The 27,756-nt window shown below is 42.1% G+C and overlaps 1 protein-coding gene across 1 annotated transcript; it reads left to right on the top strand.

Moving 5' to 3' along the window:
• Positions 1–27,454, top strand: LOC110564882 (protein lifeguard 2-like). The gene is made up of 10 exons (XM_060373964.1): positions 1–119; positions 4,416–4,684; positions 13,082–13,160; positions 14,813–14,866; positions 15,917–16,007; positions 18,668–18,705; positions 18,791–18,878; positions 21,841–21,930; positions 23,746–23,793; positions 26,960–27,454. Coding segments are annotated over exons 1-10 (903 nt in total). The 5' UTR covers positions 1–117; the 3' UTR covers positions 27,104–27,454.
• Positions 27,455–27,756: the final 302 nt, after the last annotated feature.

Below are 27,756 nucleotides of genomic sequence, written 5' to 3'. Positions count from 1 at the left end.
GTAGACACCGATTTGGTTATTTGAGCATCATTAAGTGACCTTCAGCTTCGCATGAAGATTCCTTTCTCAGAGGAGCTCCAAACTGCATCATAGAAGAAAATATTTCTTGTCTTCAAAATGTAAATATATTAGTGTTATTATTATTTGGAATAAATGGCCACTGTAAAAATTCATTCAAGGCAGGTTAATCTCATTTGTAGTGTTTTCCTTCCAGTCAGAGAGGGCATGTAATATTAACGCAATCTTTCTAAATATTACTTTCAAATTTTATATTCTAAATTAAAAATTGTATCGTGGTGAGACTGTGAGGTTCAAAAGAAGATAGCAGAGGCAGGTGGGTATTCTTGCTGATTCTTTTCTTTTTGGCTAGGGGGCTCGAGGGGTGGTCAGCATATGTCTTCTGGTGTAAGACAGGCTGGCTTTATGGATTTTCTATGCTGTAACTTGAGCATATATGTATATATTGGTCCATATATATATATATATATATATATATATATATATATCTTTTTTGTCTGTACCAAAATTAATTTAACTACTTCCCTGCTGATGGGTAATGGCCCGTCGTGAATTTGTTGGCAGTTTTAAACAATGAATGACATAGTAAATTTTCTTTTACATGCACCTCTGACTTCGTGTGCTTATGGAATAAATTGCCCCAACTGTAACTGTTGGACCAAGTGATACGCATTTGGGATTCTACTAGATATCACTAAATTATCTCTCCACAGAAAATTTTATATTGCTATGAGATGGTGTACCTCAAATGGGACAATCCACTATACATAGTTGATTTAGCTGGAGAGATGGCTCAGAGGTTAAGAACACCTTAAGAACACTGGCTGTTTACCCAAAGGTCCTGAGTTCAATTCCCAGCAACCACACAATGGCTCATTAACCATCTATAGTGAGATCTGGTCTCTTCTTCTGGTGTGCAAGCATGCATGCAGGCAGAATGCTGTATAAAAAATAAAAAATAAAAAAATAAATCATAGGTGATTTAATGCTTAGGATTCAGGATTGTTTTGAGACAATTGCTTAAAATCAAGAGAAAATTGTGAACATAATAGTGGATAAAATAAAATAAATCCATATTGGCTTACATCTCTAATTCTAGCAATAATAACCAGAAAAGATAATTTTAAATAAAATATATTTAAATGTACAATTATTTAACTTATATAGTTACTTTATACTTAAGTTATACATTTGCTGTTTTGCAGAGGAAGGAGCTCATAGAAGAAACGTGTAGGTTCATGAGAGTCATAATGTACTTCCAGATTACCTTTTTCTTTATAGTGTTACAACTATGAGAATCATCTTTTTAATCTTCGAATGTCTTTTATGCAAAAAGACATTTCACTACTGCTTTTATTTATAGTTCTTTGGTTGTTTCATGAGGTGTTATCTTCAAGGCTTATTGGCTACTTAAAATTTTTATGAATTTGTTATTTTTGTTCACTTTTCATCTTCATTGGGTTGCCAATGCAGTATAATAAACATTGCAAATATATTATCGTTTTTCATAGCAGATTTGTTGACACTTTTATAGTTGCATCTGAAGTTTTCTGTACCTCCAATCTGTCAAATACTTCTTTTTATGGTATCACTCTTATAAAAGCTCATCCATACATTTCTTGTATTTTCTAATAGATTATTTATTATAAATTTCTAATAGAAATCTATCTGTTTTCAGCTCACCTCTGTATTAGTTACTTTTCTGTGTCTGTGACAAAACACCATGAACAAGGCAACTTATAAAAGAAAGTGTTCAGTTGGGCTGATGGTTAGAGCCCAGGACGGCAGAGTGAAGGCATGGTGGCAGGGAGCTGGTGCAGCTGCTGAGAGCTCACACTTACCCTCAGCAGGAGGCAGAAGGAGGACACAGGGAATAGCAAGCAAGGACCCTTTCGAGCTTTAAGCCCGCTCCCAATGACACACTCCCTCCAACAGTCCCAAACTCCCAATTCTTCCCAAACAGTTCTGCCAACCAGGCACCAAGTATTCAAACATATGAGCTTATGGCAAGGGGGCATCCTCATTCAAACCACCACAACCAATCTGCAATACACCTTTGATTACAAAATAGCTACTAAACTGTTGTTTCCAAACATATAACTAATTGTTCCAACATCAGAGGGCATAATTTGAAGTTTTACCTTTATCAAATATTTAATTCTCAGATATGCATCAATCTGTTCCTAGAATCTCTTCCATTGATCTATTTATCCATTGCTACATTTGTACTATAGTTTTAACCATATAGTTTGTTATATATATACATATATATATGTATATATATACATTTTATTTCTGCTAAAGTGAATCACTACTTCTCTTCTAGTCCTCTTTCAGTTTTGTTCTTAATTTTTTCCCATCTATTTGCTCTTGATGAACTTTGGTGTTGCTAGAAATCCCCTACTGAATCTTGTAAACATTAGAGATTAATTAGAGGAAAGGGAACACTTTTATTAGATGGAGTCTGCTTCTCTAGGAGCCTGGCAGCTTTTTGGACTTCCTGTTTATACCATTCTGGCTAAGGCCCTATTTCTACCCTGGCTTTACATCTTAGTCTCCTTTCTTGCCCTATCATGTCCCTTATGAGGTAGGAAGCAGGCAGCAGTAAAGGGGACTTGCTGAAATCTTCCAACTTGGCTGGGTGTGTGCATACCTTTAGTCCTACCCAGCACTCAGGAGGTAGGGGCAGGAAGACCTCTGAGTTCAAAGCCAGCCTGGTCTACAGAGAGGGTTCTGGGACAGCCAGGGATGCATAGAGAAGCCCTGCCTTAAAAAACAACAGCAGCAGCAACAACAACAACAATAACAAAACAAAACAACAACAGCAAAAAGAAACCTTCACATTTGCCGTGAGATGAGTGGGGAAGTTTGCTTTTGCCTTTGTTCTTTTCGTAGTTTCCTGAGACTGGCATTTTGGTTGTCAAGCACAGCAGCCAATGTCAGCTACCCCAGCCACCATTTCTGATCTCTGTTTTTCACACTGGCTTCCTCTGCTTCTTCTCTACACTGTAGGATTAGGGGGTCTTTCTAGTCAGATCACTGATTCCCTTGCTTGTAAACCCTCAGTGATTGCCCGCTGCATTAATTTTCTATTGTTGCTGATACAATTCTGCACAAACTTCGTGCCACAAAACATAACAAACATATAGTCTTAGAGTTCCGCAGGTCAGAAGTTCCATATCAGCCTCCCAGGGCTAGAACCTAGGTGCAAAACAGGGCCTAGCTTTTTTCTGGCAACTCCACTAGAAAATCCATTTCCTGCCCAGCTTCTGCAGGCCACCTACATTTTTTGCTCCAAGCTGCTTCTGGAATCTTCTTAGCATTTGCATCATTTTGACTTCCATTTGCCTTTCTTATTCTGTCTTCCTCTCTTCTATGATCATTAAAAAACAAAAGAACTTTGAGATTTGATTGTGCAATTAGCTCAGTGTCCTTATGTGTATCTGTAGTGTTTTAACAAGCACAGCAGTGTTTCCAGGGTCCCTGGAGAGGGATGTAGAGCCAGTGGGGACTAATTGTTCTTCCTAACACATTGATGTCATTGAAAGTAAAGTATAGCTTCTTTAGGTTATTCCAGTCCCCTCCCACCAGTGACATAATCCCACCACCCCATTGTTTATTCTGTTACACTGTCAACTTCTCTATCCTGGAATACAAACATCTTCAATATCTGGGACCTGTCTCCTGTGCTTCCTCTGGTCTTGGTCCAGGCTGACGGCTCTATCTGGAAAAATCTTTCCTTATCTCTTTTTGACCAAGTCCTATTACACTTCTAGCCTTATACTTCACATCCCTGGGAATGTCTGAAAAACTCTTCTACTCCCAGTCTTTTCCTCTAAGTGTCATGGAGGGCTCTCACATCCTCCCATATACCTGGCTCAATTATATTGCGTTTAATATAATTGCTCATACGAGTATTGTCTTTCCCTTAGTGTAAGTCAGTTGAAGGCAGAAGTAGAAGAATCTCCATGGGTCTTTTTAACTCCTTGCTGAATGAATTAAAAGGTTAATTCCATAATAGAAGGCAAATTATTTTACTCTGCAATAGCGGTTCTCAACCTTCCTAATGCCGAGGCCCGTTAATACAGTTCTTCGTGTTGTGGTGACCCTCAACCATAAAATTATTTTCATTGCTACTTCATGACTATAATTTTTCTACTTTTAAGAATTGTAATGTAAATATTTTTGGAGACAGAGGTTTGTCAAAGGGGTTGAGAACCACTGCTCCACAGGATCCATCTTACAAGTATATGCTCATTCATTTAACAGATATTTATTAGGCATTGATGTGATATGAATGGATGCTCAGCCATTGAAAATAGGAAATAATCACTTGGAAGTTTAAAGGTAATAAAGCTGTGGTCATAAGGACATAAATGACAGGCTTTCTATTTCAGGAAAATAGATTTGGAGATCAGTGATCCAGTCCACTTTAGCTCTGGCGATCATCAACATCTTGTTCAGAAAGCAGCAGTTAAAGGTAACCCTGGTAAACTGGATCAGTCCTTCACATATTCATCTGGAGACAGGCCACAAGAAGCCATCAAACACTCATATCCAAAGCCTAGAGATGGAGCAAATATCTATGCAATACAAATTTCAGATGCTTCTACAAATGAGAACGCAAATCCACACGGTCCCTTTGAAGACATGTCTGTCCGTAGAGGTAAGAGTACTTGGGCTTGGAAAGGAGCAATGTTTTCTTAAAATATTTCCACGGTGTGTACTGCCAGAAAGAATGTATTCTTTTTTATTTAGATTTCTTCATCTTCTTTTACCATGAAATGTGTCATAGGCTGACATAAGAGATCACCATGATGCTGTCCTGGAGATTTAGAAATCCATAATAAACATGTGACATTTTAGGAAGTATGGGTTAACTGTTGATGATGAAATGTTCTCACCTACTTACAATATGGTCATATAATGTTGGCCTACGTTTTTAAACATATTATGTTTAAACATAATTTTTAAACATATTACGTTTTTAAACATAAAAAATATGTTTTAAAACATATTCAATGTCATAGGTATTTATTTGGGAATAAAGAGGAGCATATTAATCAGGGAATGTCAGAAATCTTAAAAAATTGTGACATAAATAAATGAGAACTTCTTTCTTATGAAATGTCATATTGAAGGGCAGGTAGCTAAGGCCAATGCCATGGTTCCCCACATCCTCTGTGCTGCCCTTAAGCTTTTCAGGGCCTGGATAGCTTGCAGTGGCCTCTGAACTTTGATTCCCAGTGATGCCTGCCTCTGACCACCCTCTATCATAGTCTGCAAAGAGGTCTTTGGGAGCTCTAGTCTTCAGGTTGAAAAACAGAAAGAGCCGAGGGAGGACAAAGGTTCTGACCACTTCAAGAAGTCCCATTCACGAGAGGAGTCCCAACAGCACCCCAAACAGGACCTTTTTTGTCCCTGCAAGAGCTCTCATCCACTTGCTGTTGATCCTATCTGAAGCACACAGTGGCTTTGTCCACACTTTCTTTTTGGGGATGGTTATCATCTTTCAGAAGATCTGGGTCAAAGTGTGAGGAAGCCAGGGCAGAGGGGTAGCACTGGCCAGCCAGCCGCCTAGACCAGACCTTCACAGTGCCATGGAAGGGCAGTGGTTCGCTGATTATTCTTTACAAATCTCTGAATGAAGAAGTCATAGTGTCATACTGGAGATGTGCAAACTGGATTTAAAGAGGTAGAACACCCCCCCCCACACACACACACAACAAAGTTAGTGATTTATAGCTAGTGAAAGACAGAGGTGAGCCTTTTTCTGCTCTTCACAAGTTGAACAGTATATAAGATGAAAGTGTCATGGAAGGTGATGAGGTAAGAGTTGTGGAGGGAAGGCATGTAATTCTTGAGGGCATGTCCATGAAGACACAAGTTCACCATTTCAAGTGTGCAGTGTTTGCAGTGTTTGCAGGAAAGTTAGAGTTCTGCAGCCAGCATCATAGTCCATGCGGGATCATATCACTTCAAAATGAAATCCGTTAGGGGTTCTACCTCTGCCTTCCCCACCGCCACTCTACTTTGTAACCCTGTGGATCTGCCTAGTAAGGCTATTTCGTACAAATGGGAGAGCAAAGCCCTTGCTCTTTTGAAAGTCTTCCTTCATTAAGCATAAGATTTTATAGTTCACCCATTCTGAAACATTAGTTCTTAGTTCTTATTTATTTTATGGTCATAGTATTCTATTGCCTGGCAGACGTCACATTATGGTGAGGGACTTGTTACGGAGTTCAGATCTGCTGGGAAAAGACTACAGACTCAATCCAAATTATAATTGAGTGAATTTATTATTTCCATGAGCAGGACGACAGCCTTAAAGCCAAATCAAAGCCATTGCTGCCTATCATGGGCCAGAGGAAGGTTGTTTTTTTTTTTCCATTTTATTCTTTTTTTCCTATAATATTATTATTAATTACAATTTATTCAGTTTGTATCCCAGTTGTAGCCCCCTCCCGGTCCTGCTCTCCCTCCCTCTTCCTCTCCCATCTGTCTTCCATGGTCCACTGATGGGGAAGTCCTCCTCCCCTACTGTCTGACCCTAGCCTATCAGGTCCCACCAGGACTGCCTGGATCCTCTCTGTGAGCTGGCTAGGTGGCCCCACTAGGGAGAAGGGAGAAGTGATCAAGGAGCAGGCAACCAAGTTCACGTCAGAGACTGTCTCTTCTCCTCTTACTAGGGAACCTACATGGAGACTAAGGTGTCTAAAACTACATCTGAGCAGGGGGTCTAGGTCCTCTCCATGCATGGTCTTTGGTTGATGCATCAGTCTCTGCAGTCCTTCCTGTGCCCTGCTTTTTTGTTGTTGTTTGTTTTGTTTTGGCTTTGTTGGTCTCCTTGTGTGGCTCCTGTCCTCTCCAGGTCCTTTTATGTCCCCCTTCTTCCAGAGACTTCCTGTGCTCTGTCCAAAGTTTGGTTGTGAGTCTCTGCATATGCTTCAATCCCCTGCTGGGTGAAGTCTTCTAGAGGCCCTCTGGGGTAGCCTCCAGTCCTGTTTCCTCTCTTCTACTGCTTCCGGTGTCTCTCCTGTTTTCCCTTCTAAATAAGATTTAAGCATCTTTCTTAGGGTCAGAGGAAGGTTTTTAAAGGTGAAGACCACAGTTGTTTCATTTTTCATATATGTGCAGCTGCTCAAAAAGCTGTCTCCCCTCAGCTAGTGAAGAGCTGTGTCACTCCCTGCGTACAGGATAGAGAAGCTGTCTTAGTTTCTGGTACACAGCTATAAGCAGGTTTACAAAAGCCAGAGCAAGCAAGCAATTATCTTACAGTAGTTTTACAATTCTGAGGAGGGGCTAGTCAGAATTACCTGGAACTTATATTTTAGAAAATTAGAATGGTGCCAGCACAAAATGGAGTTTTCCTTTGTCAGTTGTTTGATGTTTGGGCTGGTTTTATTCCCCCTTTTGGTTATTGTGACTAATGCTGCAACCAGTATTCTCGAAGAACTCTAGAAGGCCCAAGCATGGCAAGCATGGTTGCTTGTCTTTCCCTTCCCTCTTTCTGGCAAACCATAGTTTACATCCCTAAAGCTAACCACCAAAGCCTGTTCTTTTATTTGGACACTTTCTTATGCCAGACTCATTCCTAAGGCTGATTGCTAAGGTTCAACTATCAAAGTATTGAAGTCCAGCAATTAGAAGCCCCCTTTTGGCTGCCCTAATTAACATGCCCAAATCAAAACATCCCGCCACAGCCTGCATCCTAGCCTATTCTATCACACACCTCCCCTCTTCTCCTCTTAAGAATCACACCCGCAAGGTCACTCGATGCTGTTTTCTGCCTGGTCAGAAACCAGCCACTTTATTTTTCATCCCCAAGTAATGAAGGATCTCTGTGTAAATTGGTATTTGGGTGTGGTTTGTGCCTAATCTGGGGTCCAAGAGGGAGCACCCCGCTGTCTGTGGGTACCTTCAGTTCATATATCAGTTTTATATAAACATACGTTTACATTCTCCTGGATGGAATGCTGGATTGTTGAACTACATTACAAGTATGTATCACCTTTTGATGAATGGTAAAACTTTTCTAAAACAGCTCCACCATTTTTTTTTTTACTTCAACCAATAATGTATGAAGTTTCCTGTTTCTCAACATCCTTGCCAACATTTGTTATTATCCTTCTTTCTAATTGTAGACATCCTAGTGAGTGTGAAGTGACATTACATAATAATTTTGACTTGCTTTCACCCATTTTATTGAAAATAGATTTTTTTTCCTCACATAATATATCCTGATTATGTTTCCTCCCCCCTCTACTCTTCCCAGACCCTCCCCTTCCCCCAATCCATATTCACCCCATTTCTGTCTCTCATTACAAAGCAAACGGGATTGTAAGAGATAATAAAATATAACAAAATAAAATGTAATAAAATAAAACACCACATCAGAGTTGGACAAGATAAAGAGAAGAAAGAGAGTCTAGCAGAAGGCACAAGAAAGAGACCCACTCAATCGCACACTCAAGGATACCATAAAACACTAAACTGGAAGCCATAACATATAGCAGAGAACCTGGTGTGTACCCATGTAGGCCCTGTGCATGCTGCCTCAGCCATGAGTTCCCATGAGCTTTTAGTGTACTGATTTAGAGGGCTTTGTTTTCCTGGTGTCTTACATCCCCTTCGCTGTTCCATTCTTTCCTCTCTTCCAAGGGGTTCCTAGAGCCCTGAGGGGTGAGATTAGATAGAGATGTCCCATTTAGGGCAAAGTACTCCAAGCTTGCTCACTCTACATAATGTCTGATGTGTGGGTCTCTATTTCTTCCCATCTGCTGCAGGAGGTGTCTTCTCTGATGATGGCTAAGCAAGCGCTGCTCTATTAGTACAACAGAATGTCACTAGGAGGCACTTTATTGCAATTTTTTTAAGCCAATAGTATTTGGTTTTTCTCTAAGTCCTTGCTTGGGCTAGATGTCTCTGGTTCTTAGACATGCAAGCAGTGCTAGGTACGGGTTCAATCTTATGGAGTGGACCATAAATCAAATCAGATATTGGTTGGTCATCCCCACAAACTTTGTGTCACCATTGCCCTAGCATATCTTGCAGGCAGGACAACACTGTAGATCAAAGAGTTTGTGGCTGGTTTCATGTTTATGTGTCTGTTTTGGAAGTGTGCAGAGTAACTTCCTGTACCAAAGATGCTAGCAAGTAGGGATGAAGGTCCTACATAGGGACCAGCTCAACTTCTCCATGTTAAATGAGTTGTGCTGACTTCAGCAACGGGCCTTGTTAGCTTGTGAAGAGAAAGCTATAGCCTCAGCATCAGTTTGGATTGTTTAGGGATTGGTTGTTTGAGACCCCTTTGACCAACAACTCAAATAGATGTAACCCACTACCAGTACTGGAAGCTTCATTTGGTTACAGGAGATGGTCAATTGGGTCTCTGTCTCCACTATTATTTCATGATATCATTTAGATGGCCTTTAAATGTGTTTATATTTTAGGAAGCTTCTGATGTATTAGGTTTTCATACTACCTGTCAAATGACCCTTAACTTTACCTGTCTCTCCCTATATGCTTTCCCTCATCCCTCTTTCCCCTCCCAACTTGATCCTCCCATTTCAGCTACCTGTCATACCCATCCACTTATAACTATCTATTATATTTCCCTTTCTTAAAGATCTACTTGGATTCTTCTACACGCAGCCATCTGGTTTGACCAGCACCATTTGTTGAAGATGCTGTCTTTATTCCACTGCATATTTCTGGCTTCTTTATAAAAATATCAAGTGTGTGGATTTATGTCTGGTTCTTCAGTTTGATTCCATTGATCAATGTTTCTTTATTTGTGCCAATACCATGTTGTTTTTATTACTATAGCTCTGTAGTACAACTTGAAACTGGGAACAGTGAGATTTTCTGATAAAAATAATAAAAAATCCCTCTTTTATTATTTGGGATTGTTTTAACTGACCTGATTTTTTGTTTGTTTGCTTCCATGTGAAGCTGAAAATTGTCCTTTTAAGATCTATGAAGAAATATGTTGGAGTTTTGATGGGGATTGAATCTGTAGATTGCTTTTGGTAGGGTGGCCATTATTAATACTTACTGATCCATGAGCATGGGAGATCTTCCCATCTTCTGATATCATCTTCAATTTGTTTCTTCAATGTCTTAAAGTTTTTTTTTTTCATGCAAGTCTTTCACTTGCTTATTTGGAGCTATCCAAGATATTTTATGTTATTTGAGGCTGTTGTACATTTTTCTTATTTCTCTTTCAGTCTGTTTGTCATTTGTATATGGGAGGGCTACTAATTTTTGTGAGTTAATTTTGTATCCGGCTATTTCACTGAAGGTGTTTTATCAGCTGTAGAGTTTCTGGTGAAAATTTTAGGATCACTTACTTATCATTTTCAAGTAAAGATACATTGACTTCTTTCTTTCCAATTTTATCCCTACATCTCCTTCAGCTGTCTTATTGCTCCAGCTATAAGTTACTGTGTAGAGAATACATATGGAGAGAGCGGACAACCTTGTCTTGTTCCTTATTTCAGTGGAATTGCATTGAGTTTCTGTTCATGTAAGTGGATGTTGGCTATGGGCTTACTGTATATTGAGCTATGTCCCCCTCTCCCTAATTTCTCCAAAATTTTTATCATGAAGTGGTATTGGATTTTGTCAAAGGCCTTTTCTGCATCTAATAAGATGAGCATTTTTGACTTCCAGTTTGCTTAAATAGTGAGTTACATTTATTTATGTTGTACTGTCCTTGCATTACTGGGATGAAGCCTACTTGATCAAAGTGGATGGTCTTTTTGATGTACTCTCAGATTTGGTTGCACATATTTTATTTAGAAATTTTGCATTTATGTTCATAGCAGAAATTGGTTTCAAATTCCCTTTGTGTGTGTGTGTGTGTGTGTGTGTGTGTGTGTGTATTTGGCATCAGGATAACTGTGGTATCATAAAATTAATTAGGCAAGGTTTCTTTTGTTTCTATTTTGTGAAATAATTTGAGGAGTATTGACATTAACTCTTCTTTGAAAGTGTGATAGTTTGTGCTAAAACCACCTGGCCCTGAGATTTTTTGTTTGTTTTGTTTGTTTGTTTTGGCTAGTTGAGAGACTTTTAACGACAGCTTCTATTTCACTTAGGGTTACAGGTCTATTTGAATCGTTTACCTGATCTTGATTTAATTTTAGTAAGTGTTATATATTGACAAAACTATCAATTTCTTTTAGATTTGGTAGAGTACACGTTTTTAAAGTATGTCCTTATGATTTTTTGGATTTCCTCTGTGTCTGTTGATACATGCACCTTTTCATTTCTAATTTTGTTAATTTGGGTACTCTCTCTTATTTTTAGTCAATTTGAATAAGGATTTGTCAATTTTATTGATTTCTCAAAGAGCAAACACTTTGTTTCATTGATTGTTATTATTTGTTTGTTTTTCTGTTTTATTGATTTTAGTCTTGAGTTTGATTATTTCTTGCCATCTACTCCTTTTGGGTGTTTTCTTCTTGTTGTTCTAAAACTTTCAGGTGTGCTTTTAAGTTACTATTATGAGATCTCTTCATTTTTAAAATGTAGGCACTTAGTGTTATGTATTTGCCTCTTAGACAAACCTTCATTGTGTCCCATAAATTTGGGTATGTTTTTTTTTCATTCAATTCATAGAAATTCAATAGAAAGTCTTTAGTTTCTTTTTTTTTAAACTTATGTCTTGATCCACTTTTCATTCAGTAATGGAATGTGTTGGTTAGCTCTTATGTATTTGGGAGCTTTCTGTTGTTTCTGTTGTGATATCCAGCCACGTTGGTCAGATAGGATGCACGCTATATTTTTATCTTTGGGACTTGTTTGTGTCTGAGTCTGTGGTCAATTTTGAAGAAATTTCATGAGGTACTGAGAGTGAATTTTTTCTGGCTATTTTAAAGTCTTTTTATTGTGCCTTGGCTGTGTTGAAATACTCAGGATTTGCTGTGGTAGAGTTGTTGGGCTCTAGTGAACATACTGTCCTCACTGTTATTGGCATCTGGGTTTGGGAAAACTATAATTCTAGGTGCTGATATCTGGTCTTGTCTTTGTTAGGGGGGTGTTTGGTTACTGGGTCTCTGTTGCCCTCTGTGTGTTGCCTGGTAGGAGATTCTCCTGGGACCCTGATAGGCGTGTGGTCACTGGGGTTCCAGGTAAAACGTGTTCTGGGTATTAGGATCTGACACTTAGGAAGGGGGATGGGCTGGGGGTCCAGCTGAGGAGGGAGGTGGGCTGAGGAAAGCAGGGTGTTCCACCAGTGTCTGCTTAGTCCCCGGGGAATGAGGACAGAGGGTGAGGAGAGGCCACAGCAGAAGGATTGCTACAGGTCTGGGGTGAGACTGGGGAATTGGACTTGTAGGCTCTGAAGGAGAGGTGAAGACTTGCAGTTAGCCTACTGGTTTCCTTGGTCAGCGTGGCCTGTGGGTTCCCAGGCAGACTTGCCTTTTTCTAATGATTGATGGTGTTGGATATCTTTCACACGCGTGTTAACTATCCACGTGTCTTCTTTGGGGAGTTCTATTCAAATCTGTTGCCCATTTAAAAAAAAATCACCAACAATGACTTTATAAAATCACCAACAATGACTTTATTCTGTGAGTTGACTAGCCTCAGGTTTGACAGTAAGTACATTTACCTGCTGAGCTATCTCGTCAGCCACAGAGAAAACATCTTTAATAATGAGCCTGAATAATCTTTCAGTTTATCTGTTCTTACAGATGCCTCTTCATTGCTCTGTTTTGTGTCCAACTCCTAAGCTGAAGCATTTTCTCCCACTTCAGCCTTCTAAGCATCCGGGCTTACCAGTGAGCCCCGCGGTGGCTGGCTTTGATTAGACATTTTAAAAAAGTTCTACAGAGATCAAAATACACTGTGAACATGTGTGAAATGCTCAAAGAATTTTTAAAAAGCACATTTAAAGATGTTCCTCAGAGTCTCTGTTTTTCTTGTTTGTTGACTAAACCCAGTGCTGCCTTTCCAGGTCTGGAATGACGATGGACAAATTCCTTTCCCTAACTGGAAACTGCATTTAGTTTTACCTTTGGGCAATGTTTCATGAAGTAACATCTCTTCTCCGCAGGTTTCATTGTCAAAGTGTTCATCATCCTGTCAGTTCAGTTGATCGTTACTGCGACAATCATCGGCGTGTTCGTTTTCTGGTAAGTCTTACTGTCTACAGTTAGATGTGATATCACTCATGTGAGTGCTCATGGATTCAGCTTGCTTTAATCTGGATCATCTCAAACAGTGTGGTTTTGTTCTTCATCATTCGTAAACGATATTCTTCCTGTACACAGGTTTTACTGAAGCATCTTCTAGGCCAACACGGCCTAGAACGTAACTTCCTAAATCAAGAACATTTTTCTTACTCTTACTTTGGGCACTATTTTAAATTTTCTCTGAGCTACTTTCTCAACTATAACTGGATAAAGAAGTGAGAAAGTGGAGAGGTTGAAGGCTGGAACACTGTTAAATTCTGTAATTATCTGAGAGACTTTAATCCATCACCAATTCATTCTACTCAAAGTACTATTTGAACACGAGCCAGGAGTTGATTACTTTTTTAAATTTTTTATTCTTTTCTTTTTCTCATTTTTTATTTTTATTAATTACAGTTTATTCACTTTGTATCCTCCCTCCCTCTTCTTCTCCCAGTTCCACCCTCCTTTCCCCTTCTCCATGCATGCACCTCCCCAAGTCCACTGATAGGGAAGGTCCTCCTCCCCTTCCTTCTGATCCTAGTCTATCAGGTCTCATCAGGAGTGGATGCATTGTCTTCCTCTGTGGTCTGGTAAGGCTGCACCCCCCTCAGGGGGAGGTAATTAAAGAGCAGGCCAATCAGATTATGTCAGAGACAGTCCCTGTTCCCATTACTATGAAACCCACTTGGACACTGAACTGCCATGGGCAACATCTGTGCAGGGGTTCTAGGTTATCTCTATCAATGGTCCTTGGTTGGAGAATCAGTCTCAGAAAAGACCCCTGTGCCCAGATTTTTTGGTTCTGTTGTTCTCTTTGTGGAGCTCCTGTCCTCTCCAGGTCTTACTATTTTCCCCTTCTTTCATAAGATTCCCTGCTCTCAGCCCAAAGTTTGGCTATAAGTCTCAGTATCTGCTCTGATACCCTGCAGGGTAGAGCCTTTCAGAGGTCCTCTGTGGCAGGCTCCTGTCCTGTTCCCTGTTTTCTCCCTCTTCTGATGTCCATTCTCTTTGCCTTTCTTTTAGCTTACACATCTATCAGTCTTAGTATTTCCTTTCCTTTCCTTTCCTTTCCTTTCCTTTCCTTTCCTTTCCTTTCCTTTCCTTTCCTTTCCTTTCCTTTTCTTTTCTTTTCTTTTCTTTTCTTTTCTTTTTTGAGGCAGGTCTTACTATGCAGCTCTGGCTGTCCTGGCTTTCTCTAGCCATCCTTACTATGTAGATCATGCTGACCTTAAGCTTACAGGCATCCACCTTCTTCTGCCTCCTGAATGCTGGGATTAAAAATATGTGCTACCATGCCTGGCTCTCAGTATTTGTGAAAATGAAGGCCATAACGAGGTGCCTCCTTTTAAATTTGATGTGTAATTTATGAAAATGGTTTTTATAATGTATCTCCTCTCTCTTCTCTGTGCTGGGGATTTGAAGCCAGGCTCACTCACACATGCCCAGGGAAGCAGCCTACTTCTCCATTACAAAGAATGTTTCAATTCTTCCTGCCTATTTGATCACTTGGTTTACCCATCCTTCTCATGACATTGTTATACTTCCGTTTTAGTTAGCAAAAGTTACTATTTTTTTGTAAAACTGTATGCATATATATTTTTTTTAACCAGCATGCCTATAAGAAAGTGGGTCATCTCTGTGCCCTGGTTCCTGTATGCACTCCTGTAAGTATCATTCGTGATTCTATTAACTATTGATAAAGAATTGATCACCATTAAAAATGTGGTAAGATGTAACATTTTGGTTGGGTATGGTGATGCATGCTGATAAGCCCAACACTTAGGAGGTAGAGGCAGGGGATCAGAAATTCAAGGCCAGCTTTGACTGCATAAGACCCTTCAAAATAACAACACAAACTAAGAACAAAAACATACAAAAACACCCAGGGAAAAGCATAGTTCTCTTATATTTTGTTTGTTTTTCTTTACGTGTATTTGTATGTATCTGCTTGCTTATAAGTGTATCACGTTACATAGGTGTCGGTAGAGGGTGACAGAGAATGTTGTGTCCCCTAGACATGGAATTACTGTTTTTTTTAAGCTGCCATGTGGGTGCTGGGAACTAAACCCAGGTCCTCTGGAAGACCAGCCAGTGTACTAAATCTCTGATCTATTTTTCCAGTCCCTGTATAAAATTCTTTAAAAGACAATATTATAGAGGTGGAAAAGAAAGCCAGCTAATGGGCACCAGAAGTCAGGGTCAGCTGTGTGTAGGCTTATTGCCACAGAGGGGTCGTACCATGTGGAGCTTTGTTGACTTGTTACTGGTAAGATAGTCCTAAGTGGTAATTGAGGTGGTGGTATACGGATGTACTCAGACTCGTGTCACAGTCCCGTGATTAATAACTGTCTTCACATTATACCAGTGTTCTATTACTGGTTTTGAAATTGTGCCACAAGTATATAAATAAAAAAACATTGGTAAAATTTTCATATAGTTTTAACAGAACTTCTCTGTTCTATTTCCCATGAATCTATATTTTTAACAAAAAAAAATTAAAATTCCATTTATCTCTCTGTGTATGGAAACTTTTAAAAGCTCATTTTGAAGGCTTAAAAGAGAGGTAAGTAAGAAATGGCTCTTTGGTTTGCTCTCTGTGTCTGGTGTCAGCATGTGATGATATCCTTGCGTCTGTGTCCCCCTGCCTGCCTGTCTGAACATCCTGCTCACATGTTTGAGCACCAAAGCACTAACGGGTGGCTTCACATCCGCAGCCCAGCAATTATGGTTGTGATTATCGTGCTGGCTTGCTGTAGGGACGTCCGACGCCAAGTGCCAGCAAACTACATTCTCCTGGCGTTCTTCGTAAGTAACTCCCCGCGGCAGGTGCTCTGCCTCCCTCTGATGCATCCTTTTGTTGCCTTATTGCATCATTATCTTTACTGTGGAAGCTTGTGCTACAGGAAGACAGGTAGGGGGCACTTGGATAGAAGCAGCCACCCATGTGCAGACAGTGTCCTTTCCCCTTCCGGAGTTAAATTCCAGGGCATTCTTATATATATATATATATATATATATATATATATATATATATATATATAACAAATTTACTAGAAGGCATTTCATATATTTTTAAATGTATCTAGCCTTTTCCTTACAGTTTTTTTTATTATTAATTACACTTTACTCACTTTGTATCCCCCCCATAAGCCCCTCCCTCCTCCCCTCCCGATCCCACCCTCCCTCCCCCTTCTTCACGCATGCCCCTCCCCAAGTCCACTGATAGGGGAGTTCCTCCTCTCCTTCCTTCTGATCTTAGTCTATCAGATCTCATCAGGAGTGGCTGCATTGTCATCTTCTGTAGCCTGGTAAGGCTGCTCCCCCCTCAGGGGGAGGTGATCAAAGAGCAGGCCAATCAGATTATGTCAGAAACAGTCCCTGCTCCCATTACTATGTAACCCACTTGGACACTGAACTGTCATGTGCTACATCTGTGCAGGGGTTCTAGTCCTTGGTTGGAGTATGAGTCTCTGGGAAGTTCCCTGTGTTCAAATTTTCTGGTTCTGTTGCTCTCACTTCTTACATAAGATTCCATGTACTCTGCCCAACAGTTGGCCAAAAGTCTCAACATCTGCTTTGATAGTCTAGGGCATTCTTTATTCTGAAAAACTGTCCTCTTTTGAAGCCATCCAAGAACCCACACCCAACTCAGGGTTATGTCTGCAGTTAACCTGGTGCTCTGTCAGGAAGAGCAAACATATTTTATCATTGAGGAAATGGCTTTTGCTTCTAACTCACAAGCCTATGAACTGGACATTTAATTTTCTTCATTCTGTGAGATGTATTTTACTGCACAGTTATTGTGCTTAAGGCTTGTTTAAATAAACCAATAGGTCTCTGCCTTGATTACCGGGGGGCTAGCCAGGTCACAGAAAAACCCTCTAGAGTTTAATAAATATCTGACAACACATACCACAGCCTCAACTCTGGCCATGGAAAACCCCTGTTCTCAGAAGAACATTGTAGACATGAAAAGAACCGAGGCTCAAAGTTGACTTCTAGTCCCAAGAGGATACACTATTTAGGGTCAAGTAATGATTTCATTTTTTAGATTCAGCATTTTACCCATGTGCTAGGAAATAACATGGAGAAAACCATTTCAGAAAAGGGGTTAAGAGATAACAAGAAAATACTCTTGCCTCAGACAGCTCCTGTCCCCTAGACAGTGGCTCCCTAGTGGCTTTTTCTGAGCATGCTTGGTTTCTTCGGTGACTCCCTGTCCGGAGCCATTCCTCTCCCTCTCTAGGCCTGCCTGTCTTCTGTTTTCTTTCTCTCCCTCAATTCCCCATCTCTCTCTCTCCCTCTCTCTCTCTCTCTCTCTCTCTCTCTCTCTCTCTCTCTCTCTCTGTCTGTCTTTCTGATGGCGCTGGAGAAATAGGAAGTAATGGTACCAGGAAAAAGTAAAAAGCATATCTTAGGAAGGTTGGGATCAAGCACATTATTGAAGTATCATTTTAGCACAGAGTCAATCTTGCACTCTCATGGGCATAAGGACTGCTTTCTTAGATACATTAACAAAATGCATCACGAGGCAGTCACCCGTTGGAGCTGGGAAATCCAGGAAAGTGACTGCAGACTTTTGGGCCCCAGTTGTCTTCCAGCCTCTGGTGGATTGGGGAAGTCCAAAGCCAGCCTGGTGTCAGCACTTTGCTTAGAATATGCCCTCTTTTTGGATCTCTGATGAGACTAGATGACTTCCTGGTCCTTCCCATGGACCTCCAAATTCCCGAGTGTCCTCTGGGCTGGCAAACCTCCTCAGTCCTATGGCTGCTCGCTGTCTGTGGTTCTGAGCCTGGCTGAGAGTCTGGCAGTTACTGTCCCAGTCTCCCCTCCGGGCTTCCTGCCCACTGGATCTCAGCTTACACCTCTCCCCCACATTACCCGATGCCTGGTCCCCTGTGGGCGGAGGGAACCCTTCGGGGCATCAGTCCTGTGCTGTCACCTCTGGCTCATATCCTGGCACTGGGCTCTCAGGTCTCATCCCCAGTCCTGAAGAAACAGTTTACACAGGGACCACAGATAGTGACATTCTCCAAAGTGTGGACAAACGTTAATGGACAGCATGTGCTACCCTGAAGCGTGTAGTTAACGTGTGGATGGCCCCATTTAACTAATGAGGACGTGGTCCACAAATGAACCTTTTACTTCGGTTTCTTCACCCCCAACTAGTACATAGTTTATCACTGAACATGTAAAAGTCATTGCGGTGCCTTCAGAAGTTCATAGCTGGAGGTTTTTCTTCCGCCAGCCCAAGGGACAGTGTGATAGGAATGGTTAGTTGTACCATTTGTTTCCCATAACCACCCTCTAGCTGGGGCCCCAAGGTTATGTTCACATCTCCGTCCCCACTTGCTCCCTGACCCTGCCCACATGCACACATGACTGGTTCCCTCTCCTGAAGTCTAGGACTCGGCCTCATGCACGGAGAAACAGGCTGCTTGATTTACTGTGAATTTTGTTTTCAGACACTTCTGGAAGGTCTGCTGCTAGGAAGCATGTCTATGTAAGTCTTTGCTTCATGTTTTTGTCTTACTGTGTGTGCTTTTCTTTGAATGTGCCTGAGCAGTAACCACAGTCTCTGGTTCCAGCTTCTATAGGGCAGAAGAGATACTGTGGGCAACAGGAGCCACCACTGTGGTGACATTAGCGCTCACTTTATTTGCACTGCAAACAAAAGTACGTATTATTGGAACAAGCCTCTATCCTAAGGGAGTTGCTGCCTGTGCTCCTGCATCCTCCTGACTCGTTTTCACCCCTACCTGCTTTACTGTCACGTGGGCCTCAGCAGCATGGCTTTCATGCCTTCTCAGCGATTGGGCCAGGGAACCTCAGCTGGAAATTGGAGGTATAGAGGAGAGAGGCACTTATTCCCATGGAATTCTCCCCACAGGCTCCTCTTGGGCTAGGCACATTCTTCGTCAAAATTTACTCACAGCTTGTCTCAACAAGGCCAGCTTAACCCAGCCCAACTTCTAGGTTTCCTGTGCCCTTGGCCCTTGGGCCCTACAGCCACAGCCACTCACCTGGTTCCTTTCAGCCTCCTTATGGAGATGGGCCTTTCATGAACCAACAACCCTCCTCCAATTGTTCTATGGAGTGTGCTCTGTGTTCCCTGCTGGGGCCCTGGTTCAAATTTGCAGCCTAAAATTCAGATCTTCACAGTTACTGCGGCTCCGAAGCACCACTACCCCTCCCTCCCCCTGCTGTAATTTCCAACTGCTCTTTCAGTTTTTTGGTGGGATCCACCCAGGGCCTTGTGGATGCCAGGCAAGTGTTCTGCCACAATGCCACACCCCAACCTTGATGGCTGAGTCTCTTTAGCCCTAAGATGCTTCCAGGGCTTTTTCCAGTGAGCCTGTACTTCATTTATGGATACCTTGCCCTAGTAAATGGTGGGCTCATTTTAGTCAGTTTAATAACTAAAGAGGAGTATTTTCTCCATTGTTTTACACTCCTCATAAGGACAACTTTATATACAAACAGAATTTTAACCTTTGCTGGTGCAAAAGAAGGTAGAGGGATTTGTTAAAACATTTAGTCAAGTGGTTTCAAAAGTAGTGGTTCAGGGCCTGGGAAGACGGCTTAGTTGGAAAAGTGATTGCTGCGTAAGCCTGACCTGAGTTTGGTTCCCAGCATCCATGGAAAGCTCTTGTTATGGTGGCATGGGCTTATAATCACACCTCTGGGATGCTAGCTTCTGGATCCCTGGACTCTCTGGCCAGTCACCCCAGCCTCATTTCTGAGCTCCAGGTCCTAGTGGATTTCTTTTTCAAAACATAAGGGATAACACCTGAAGTGGACCTGTGGCCTCCACACAGACACACTCAGAAGTACACGAACCCCTTCCACGTCCCCCAAAGTAGAGATTCAATTTAATTTAGGACCAGATCGTGTTCGCCCTCTCAAGGATGGTCCTCTGAGAAGCCAGCGTGTGTGTAAGCAGACATGCCTCCCTAGAGTGGGGAGGGGGCGCTGATGTAGGCATATGTTCAGAGCCATTTAAAGTTTTCTAAATGTCAGAATATTTCCCCCAAAGTCAATCTCTCACATGTAAGGAATGACCTGAGTTCAGGCAATGAAACATTCTGCTGAAAAGCCCCTTAAAGGTAATTCCAGGTGTGTTTGCACTAATGACTTAGTGCAAAGGCAGCTGAAAGGCAGCTGAACTAACGTTCAACTAAATTTTTTGTTTTTTTTCTGAAGTTATGTGGTGGGCGTTTAAACACTTCTCTCCCTCTACAAGGCTCCCAAGGGCTCCAGAGGAAATGCAGTCATGCACTGAGCCTGCGTTTTCTCCCGAGCCCCAAAGTGTCTCTTAGAGGGGGAAGTGAAGCAGAATGCCCACTTGGTTTAAATGCAATCAGACCCTATCCTCAATGCCACTTTGGACCAAGTGGCAGTTTCATGTAGATTCAAGAAGCCCAGCCTCTTGGATTCTGCTTGCCCTTTCCTCTGAGGTGCAGGCCAGGAGTTTGACGGATTGTGTCTTTTTTGAATTTGGGTAACAGAGGGGCTGGTAGCAGAGATGCCGTTAGCCATCTGTTCTTGAATGATGGTCTCCTGCTGTTTGTGCTTTCTGAGTGGGTCCTGTTGGATCTCCGAAGCCAAACGTCTAGCCCAGATGTGACTTAGTTACTGAGTTTGGCCAGAGCTGACAGAGATCCCTCCTGAGTCCTAAGTGGGGCTGAAGATGCTCCATGTCTAGGAAAAACGCTTGGAGAACTGGTCCTGTGTGTGTGTTGAGGACAGAGGGCAAATGCAAGAAAATACCTTGCATGTTTTCTGTGTTTGAAATTGTTTTTCAACCCCTTTAAGAAAACAAAAAAACAAAAATACCTGGGTCACTAATCTTGAAAGGCAAAGCCGAGATTCACATTAATAAATGCCAAAATTATAAAATAATTAACAGTAGTTTTGAAAATTTGTTATGTGTATTTTATGAAAATATGTGTATATGCATTTGAGAAAGAGACCCAATTAGCATAATGAAATAACTTATTTCATTTTTATAATGTTTTATGTGTATATGTGTCCTTTAAATATGAATAGTTATGATCATATTATCCAGACAAATTTAAACCCTACACAATTAATCTTTTTATTAGAGGAAACCAGTCTTTCACTTCCTCCCTCCCTTTCTCCTTTCTCTTTCTCTCTATTTCTCTCTCTCTTTCTCGCTCACTCGCTTTCTCTCTCTCATCAGAGATTCAAGTATCCTAGATTGGCCTTGAGCTTGTCCTGTTGTGGAGCATGGCCTCAAACTTCTGATCTTTCTGCCTCTACCTCCTGAGTGCTTGACTTACAAGTGTACACCATCACATCTGACTTTAAGGGAGAAATTCTTATAAATACAAAAATAGAATAAATACTGCAAATTCTCATTCTCATGTATCCAGTTTAAAAAAATCAACCCCTCGCTCCCATATTTTGTCTTAACTTCCACCATTTCCTGCATCTCCCTAAAGCAAAGCCAAGGGACTATGACAGTTGTATCATTTATGTGGAAATTTTCAGGGCTTGGGGCTAAGGCATTTCCATCCTAAGAATTGGCCAAGACAAATTATAGAAAATGCATCTCTAAACATGAGATCCTGTCTAGATGATAATGGAGTCACATGCGCTGCTTTTGTCTTGCCAGTGGGATTTTACCTTGCTAAATGGAGTGCTGTTTGTGCTCACCAGTGTATTACTTATCTACGGGATGATCGCACTTGTGGTACAGTCATATGTAAGTGACCATCATTTTGAAACCTTCAAGAAATACTCAGAATGAGGGAAGTGCTGGCTGTGTCAGCACAGGTCCCCTGGGAAGCAGTCATGGTGTCAGGGCTAAACATGTGAAGACTTTATTGTTGCTTTTATTGTTATCTGTGGTGATGGGGATTGAAGCCAAGGCCGTAAGCACCCCAGCAAGCACTCTACCTCTGAGCTACATGCCCAGCTTTTAGGAAACTGTCCTTGAGATAAAAAACACACGGCAGTGCTTTGTGCCGTGCAGCAGCTGGGTAGGGTATATTACACTCCTGTCCTGTTATCCGAACATTTGTTTGTTTCCATCTTAGCTGCACACACAGGAGTCAGTGGAGAAATGCCATAGACAGGAATCTAGTGTGAATATTGACCCCGTATTTGAGACAGTTGTCCTTCCCCAGCAGGGTCTGGAGGGGACCCTATCTTCTGTGGTAGACAGTGTCGTCTCCTGCACACAGGTGCTGCTTGTTTGAAACAGAAGTGGGAGGAAGGCTTCTCTAGCTAGAGGTTCCAAAAGCAACCTGCAGAAGGTGGCTGAGTGTCCATCCACCCAGCTCGCTCTTTAGTATCAGATATAATGGACCTTGTGTCTTTTTAGCGGGTCCAACTCTCACAACACTCCTGAACAATATTTGTCTGTCTTATAGATGAGTAAATAGGCACATTTACTCATGATAGATGAGTAAATGATTTGCTCTTATAGATGAGTAAATCATTCAGGGTCCCCCAGGAACGAGGATTAGAGGTAGCAGGGACAGCAGGCTTCTGTGTCTTTTAGGGGATGTCCCTATCTCCATTGGTTTGTACCCAGGCTTTCTCTGGATCAGAAATGGAGAAAGCTGTATATGATCTGCCCTGTGGTGTCCATGAGTCCCTGCCTGGCACCTGGAAAAACTGACTAAAGCTCTGAGGCCAATTTCAAATGCTGAACCAAAGAATTAATTTGGCCACAAGTGGACTTTTTACATGATCTTTACACATGTGACTAGGAGTTCTCTCTGGGCCCATTTGGTTGGATGAATTAGCACCTTTGTTATAACCAGGGCGGTGGTATTTATATCTTGCAGACAAACTCTAAGACATCACAAAGATGTACCTGGTGTTTTTTAATTTTTGCTGCTTTGCTGACTTGTTTGAGATAGTCACATTGTTGTAGGCCTGTGTTACTTTAGTCTCTTCCCATGTGAGCCAAGGTGTTCAGATACGTCCTATCAGGGAAAATCCCAGTTAGACCAGCTTGGGCAATTTCATCTGAAAAAGAGCCTGGCCTCTAGCACCAGCAACCCCACCTTTGTGTCTGGGGTGACAGGGACTAGCACAATAAAAGCCAAGAACGGCCTGTTGACACACTGGCATGTCTGTGATGGCATGTCCCAGCAGACCTCACCCCGTCAGCTGACCCACTGCTTGCAGAGAGGTTTCTTCTGCTCTCTTTCCTCACACTCTCCAGCTAGGGAGCATGTGGTCGCTGTGTTTTCAGAATCACTCACACCATGGGCTGGGGAAGGCAGATTCTCCAGACGGGTTAAGAAAATGGGATAGGAAGTGAACCACGTGTAGCGCATTGTCCTTGCCCTGTCCCACGGAATTCAAAGCTCTCACTCGGTGACTGTGAAGCTCAGCATGACCTTTAAGTGCTTACTGGAATTCAGTGGCAGATGCTGCTGATTAGGTTCAAGAAGTTCCCACAGCTTGGCTGTCTTCACGATGGGTCCTTATCTCAGGGGGGACTCCTGAAAGCATGTCCATCATTCCATATCTTGTTATGCTCTACCTCTTTTTCTCCATGCAGTGGTTGCATCTGGTGTACTCAGCGCTTGGAACACTGCTCTTCTCCATGGTAAGTCCTGGCTTCCTTCTGTGCTGAAAGCACAGTGCACACACTCGCAGGCCCTGTGCTGGTCAGCAGAGTCAGCCAATCACTAGGCACATCCCAAAAGTCACTCATCAGAGCTGCGTGGCCTTTGTAGTCTATATAAGTGTTGCATTCTGGGGCTGGGACTGTAGCTTGGGGCAGACTTCTTTCCCAGCATGTATAGGACCTGGAGTTTGGTTCACACCACCACACAGACACCAAGTATAACAAACACAGGAAAAGATCACCTTCCTTGAGAGAGTTAATATTTAAGAAGACAATAAGACAAAGCTTATTGTCACAAGAGTGGCTTCATTTGCTCAGGTCAGCCTCTCACATCTCTATACCAGGAGCTCCAGAGAGGGCTGCAAAGGCCACCATGAATGCCCCTGGGAATCCCTTTCTTTTTGTTTAGTCCCATATCTTGCTGTCCCGTCTTTGCAGTTATTTTAAAGTTTTAAAAGTAACACATTGGATATTTTAAAATTCAAACAACACTGGACTGCAAAAGGAAAGGCGAAACTCCCTCTTCTCCCCGTAGCTCAGGAGTGAACATTACAGCGGGTTCTAGGGGCTCTGCTGGGGTTCTTACACATCACTCCATGACCTCCTACACCGAGGGAGTCACGTAGTGTTAAATATTTTGCCTTAGCCTTTTGCTCGACAATAATGGCCTCTGGGTATTAGTAGAGACGGGTCAATTTCATTCTTGATAAGGCCCTAATTATTCTTCATAAGATGCTTTCCCATCTTATGACTTTTCTCAACACTTCTTACAACATTAAAAAAAAAAAAGGTGTGTGTAGTGCTGTGGATGAAACCCAGGGCCTTATGTCAGGCAAGGCTTCCCCTACTGAGTTAGACCTGTCAGGGTTTGAAAGTGCCTTGGAGTTTTTAAAGAAAAAAAAAAAGTGTGTGTGCTGGTGTGCATGCATGGAGCAGAGGAGGACACTAGCTGTCCTGCTCTATTACTGTCCCCTTTATTACTGTGAGACAGGGCCTCTCACTGAACTTGGACCTGTGCTAAGCCCCAGGAAGCCCCAGGTTCTCCCCTCTCCACCCTTGACAGCTCTGAGGTTACAGGCCCATGTGTGGCCACGGGTTTTTTTTTTTGTTGTTGTTGTTGTTGTTTTAACATTGGTACCGACAATTTGATTTTATGTCCCCATGCTTTGGCAGCAAGTCCTTGTACCCACTGAGGCTTCTCAGACTGAAAGAAAGAAAAAAAAGTGAAGACAAAGTCTCACTATGTAGCACTGGCTGGCCTGACACTTGCTACGCAGAACAGGTTGGCCCCAAACTCAGAGATCTGCCTGCTTCTGCTTGAGTGCTGGGATTAAGCATGTGAGCCACACGTCTGATGAAAGACTCTGGTAGATTCAGACAGGTCAACACCAAATAGTGGAGGACACTGTGTGTGTGTGTGTGTGTGTGTGTGTGTGTGTGCATGTGCGCATGCTTGTTCCTGGCTGTTTACAAACATCTGTGTGCATATGCGTGTGATTTGGGGTGAGGCAGGACAGCAGACTTCCAAATGCCCTTGTGTGTTGAGATCGTGGCTGGAGTTTGGGTGTGTCTGAGATGGCACCCTGAGTCTTTGTCCCCTCCGAGGTAACAAGGTTCAAACTGGATTCCTGCTCATCTTCCTCTCCCACTTTTCTGCCTGCCTTGGACACACTCCCAACCACCTGATCAAATTGTGAAATGACTCAGTCGTTATCTTTCTTATGTGGCATACTGTATTTTAGAGGAAGAGAAAAGCCCTTGTTCCTTAGGGCTCCAGTGTATAGAAGGATGCTCAGCTACTGAGGCCTTTCATGTAACCATATATTTGCTTGGAGCAGAGTTTTTTTTTTTTTTTTTTAGACTTGGGGGAGGGACTCAACAAGCCAGGGGAAGAACATCCCCATCTCATGTGGGATGCCCTGTCCGTCACTCACAATGGCACGTCCTTTCTCTCCAAGGGTTAGATTCACTCCTGCCTATTCCATGTGTCGTGAGGTAACACCTGCTGTGAATCTGTATGAGATTCTACAGTAACTTCCACCCTGCTCTTCCCGTTCTGACTCTTACTGTGTGAAGAAAGCCTGGGAATCAGCAGCCAGGGACAGGTTTCACAAAGTGAATGCCATTCAAATTGGTTTATTTAAATATATATTTATAAATATATAAATATATATATATATGACTCCAATATTTGTCCGTCCTGCCAGTGTTGCTGTGTCTGATGGGTCTCTGTTCACGGCACTGTGCTCTGAGTCTAGCCTGCATCCAGAAGGCTCAGCCTGTTGTCATTTTCTTCCTGTCACACTCCCCCGTAGCCCAGATCTACACCTTACCACCAGGCTAGAGGGTGAGAGAGGGCTCTGACTTTTTTCTGTCAATATTTAGGGCTCTGTAGTTTTACCTATTGCAGCTGAGCTGAAATGTGCTGGGGCCAGGGAGGGATCATGAAACCACATAGGAACACTCTCTTCTCCACTTTCTGTCTGAGACAGATGGCAAGGCTTACTATCACCCGGGCTCTCAGAACACTGTCTTTACTCTGAGTCTGGGAAGCATCTTTGGTTTGGTCTAGCAAGGGTGTGGGGAAGTCACGGATATAGGGCGCCTTGTAGTGAAATGTTCACCCTGTCCATCTGGTCCACATCACTGACAAAAGACACAAACGCTTTTGGACTTGGAAAACAAAAGTTTACGGATCTGGTCCCGTGGGCTGCAGGAGGATAAGATACTTATTCTCATAGAGTGCAAACTGGGTTACTTCAGCAATGACTGATTCAGCAGTGCCTGACCTCCTATATCTTTTTTCTTCTTCCTTTGTTTTCATTTCTGCCCCCTTTCTTCTCTCCCTCCCCTCCTACTTTTGAGACAGTTTCATGTAGTCAAGACTAACCTCTAACTTCTGTAGTTGATAATGCCCTTGAACTTCTGATCTTCTTGTCTCTATCTCCAGAATGCTAGACTTGCAGGCATGTGTGGGACTGGGCTGGAATCCAGGGCTTCATGTGGCGTATAAGTACTCTACCAACTCAGCTATATTTTCAGCCCGCTACCTTGTTCTCGATGATAAAATAACTTCCCCCAGATTTAGGACATTTGCATGGTTGATATATACGATCTACACAGACAGTTCTTCCTTCTCTTCAAGTACCTGGTGATGGACGTGCAGATGATGGTCGGGGGGCACTACCATTATGAGGTAGACCCTGAAGAGTACATATTTGCTGCTCTGAACATCTACGTGGACATTATCAACATTTTCGTTTTCATTTTGGACCTGATTGGACAATAGCTGATGGCCAAGGCTGGCTAAGGTTCAGAAGAGAAAAGGTGGGACACCAGTGGAGTATTGCCAGGCCTAGGCATGAGCGATGACCACCCAGGCCCTTTTAGTAGTCACCTACCTGTCTGTCTGTCTGTGTCCAAAGAAGCTAAGAATGCAGCAGATGGTAAATGTTGCTGTTCTACTTTTACTTCCCTTTCTTATTCGTATGGAAATATTTCAGATTCCTATAAATTCAGAAAATAAGTATCATAATCATATATTAGTATACATTTAGAAGGTTCCTACTGCTTTGTTGAAGTTTTCTAGGTACAATTTAAAGTTGTAAACACCACCTGTACATAAATAAAGCTGATTGTGGGAAACCCCAAATATTTACCCTTCTCTTCATTTGAACATTCTATGAGGATATTTTAGCTTGTGACTTTTTTTTTTAACAGTAGAACAAACCAGAATAGTCTGTCTTTCTCTCATTTTCCACAGCCAGACGGGAGGGAATACTTTCTGTAAGGTAGGGAGGTAAGAGGCTCAGAACAGAGTGGCAGCTGCCTGCCACCAATAAACCTGAACCTCTGTGCATGACTCAGGGACCACTGCTGAGTGTCTGGGCCAACTGGCCTGCTTGGAAGCCTTATAACATCATAAACTTATTTTTTGTGATA

The sequence above is a fragment of the Meriones unguiculatus genome, chromosome 21 (genome assembly GCF_030254825.1).
Source record: "Meriones unguiculatus strain TT.TT164.6M chromosome 21, Bangor_MerUng_6.1, whole genome shotgun sequence".
NCBI lineage: Eukaryota > Metazoa > Chordata > Mammalia > Rodentia > Muridae > Meriones > Meriones unguiculatus.
The sequence above is the reverse complement of the archived record's forward strand: the minus strand, read 5'-3'. Positions and strand labels throughout refer to the sequence as shown.

Bases quoted from the DNA above. Each gene is read 5' to 3' on its own strand.
- LOC110564882 (XM_060373964.1), top strand. The intron at 4,685-13,081 runs GTAAGAGTACTT...TCTTCTCCGCAG, and splicing joins AGACATGTCTGTCCGTAGAG to GTTTCATTGTCAAAGTGTTC. The intron at 16,008-18,667 runs GTAAGTAACTCC...TTTTGTTTTCAG, and splicing joins ACATTCTCCTGGCGTTCTTC to ACACTTCTGGAAGGTCTGCT.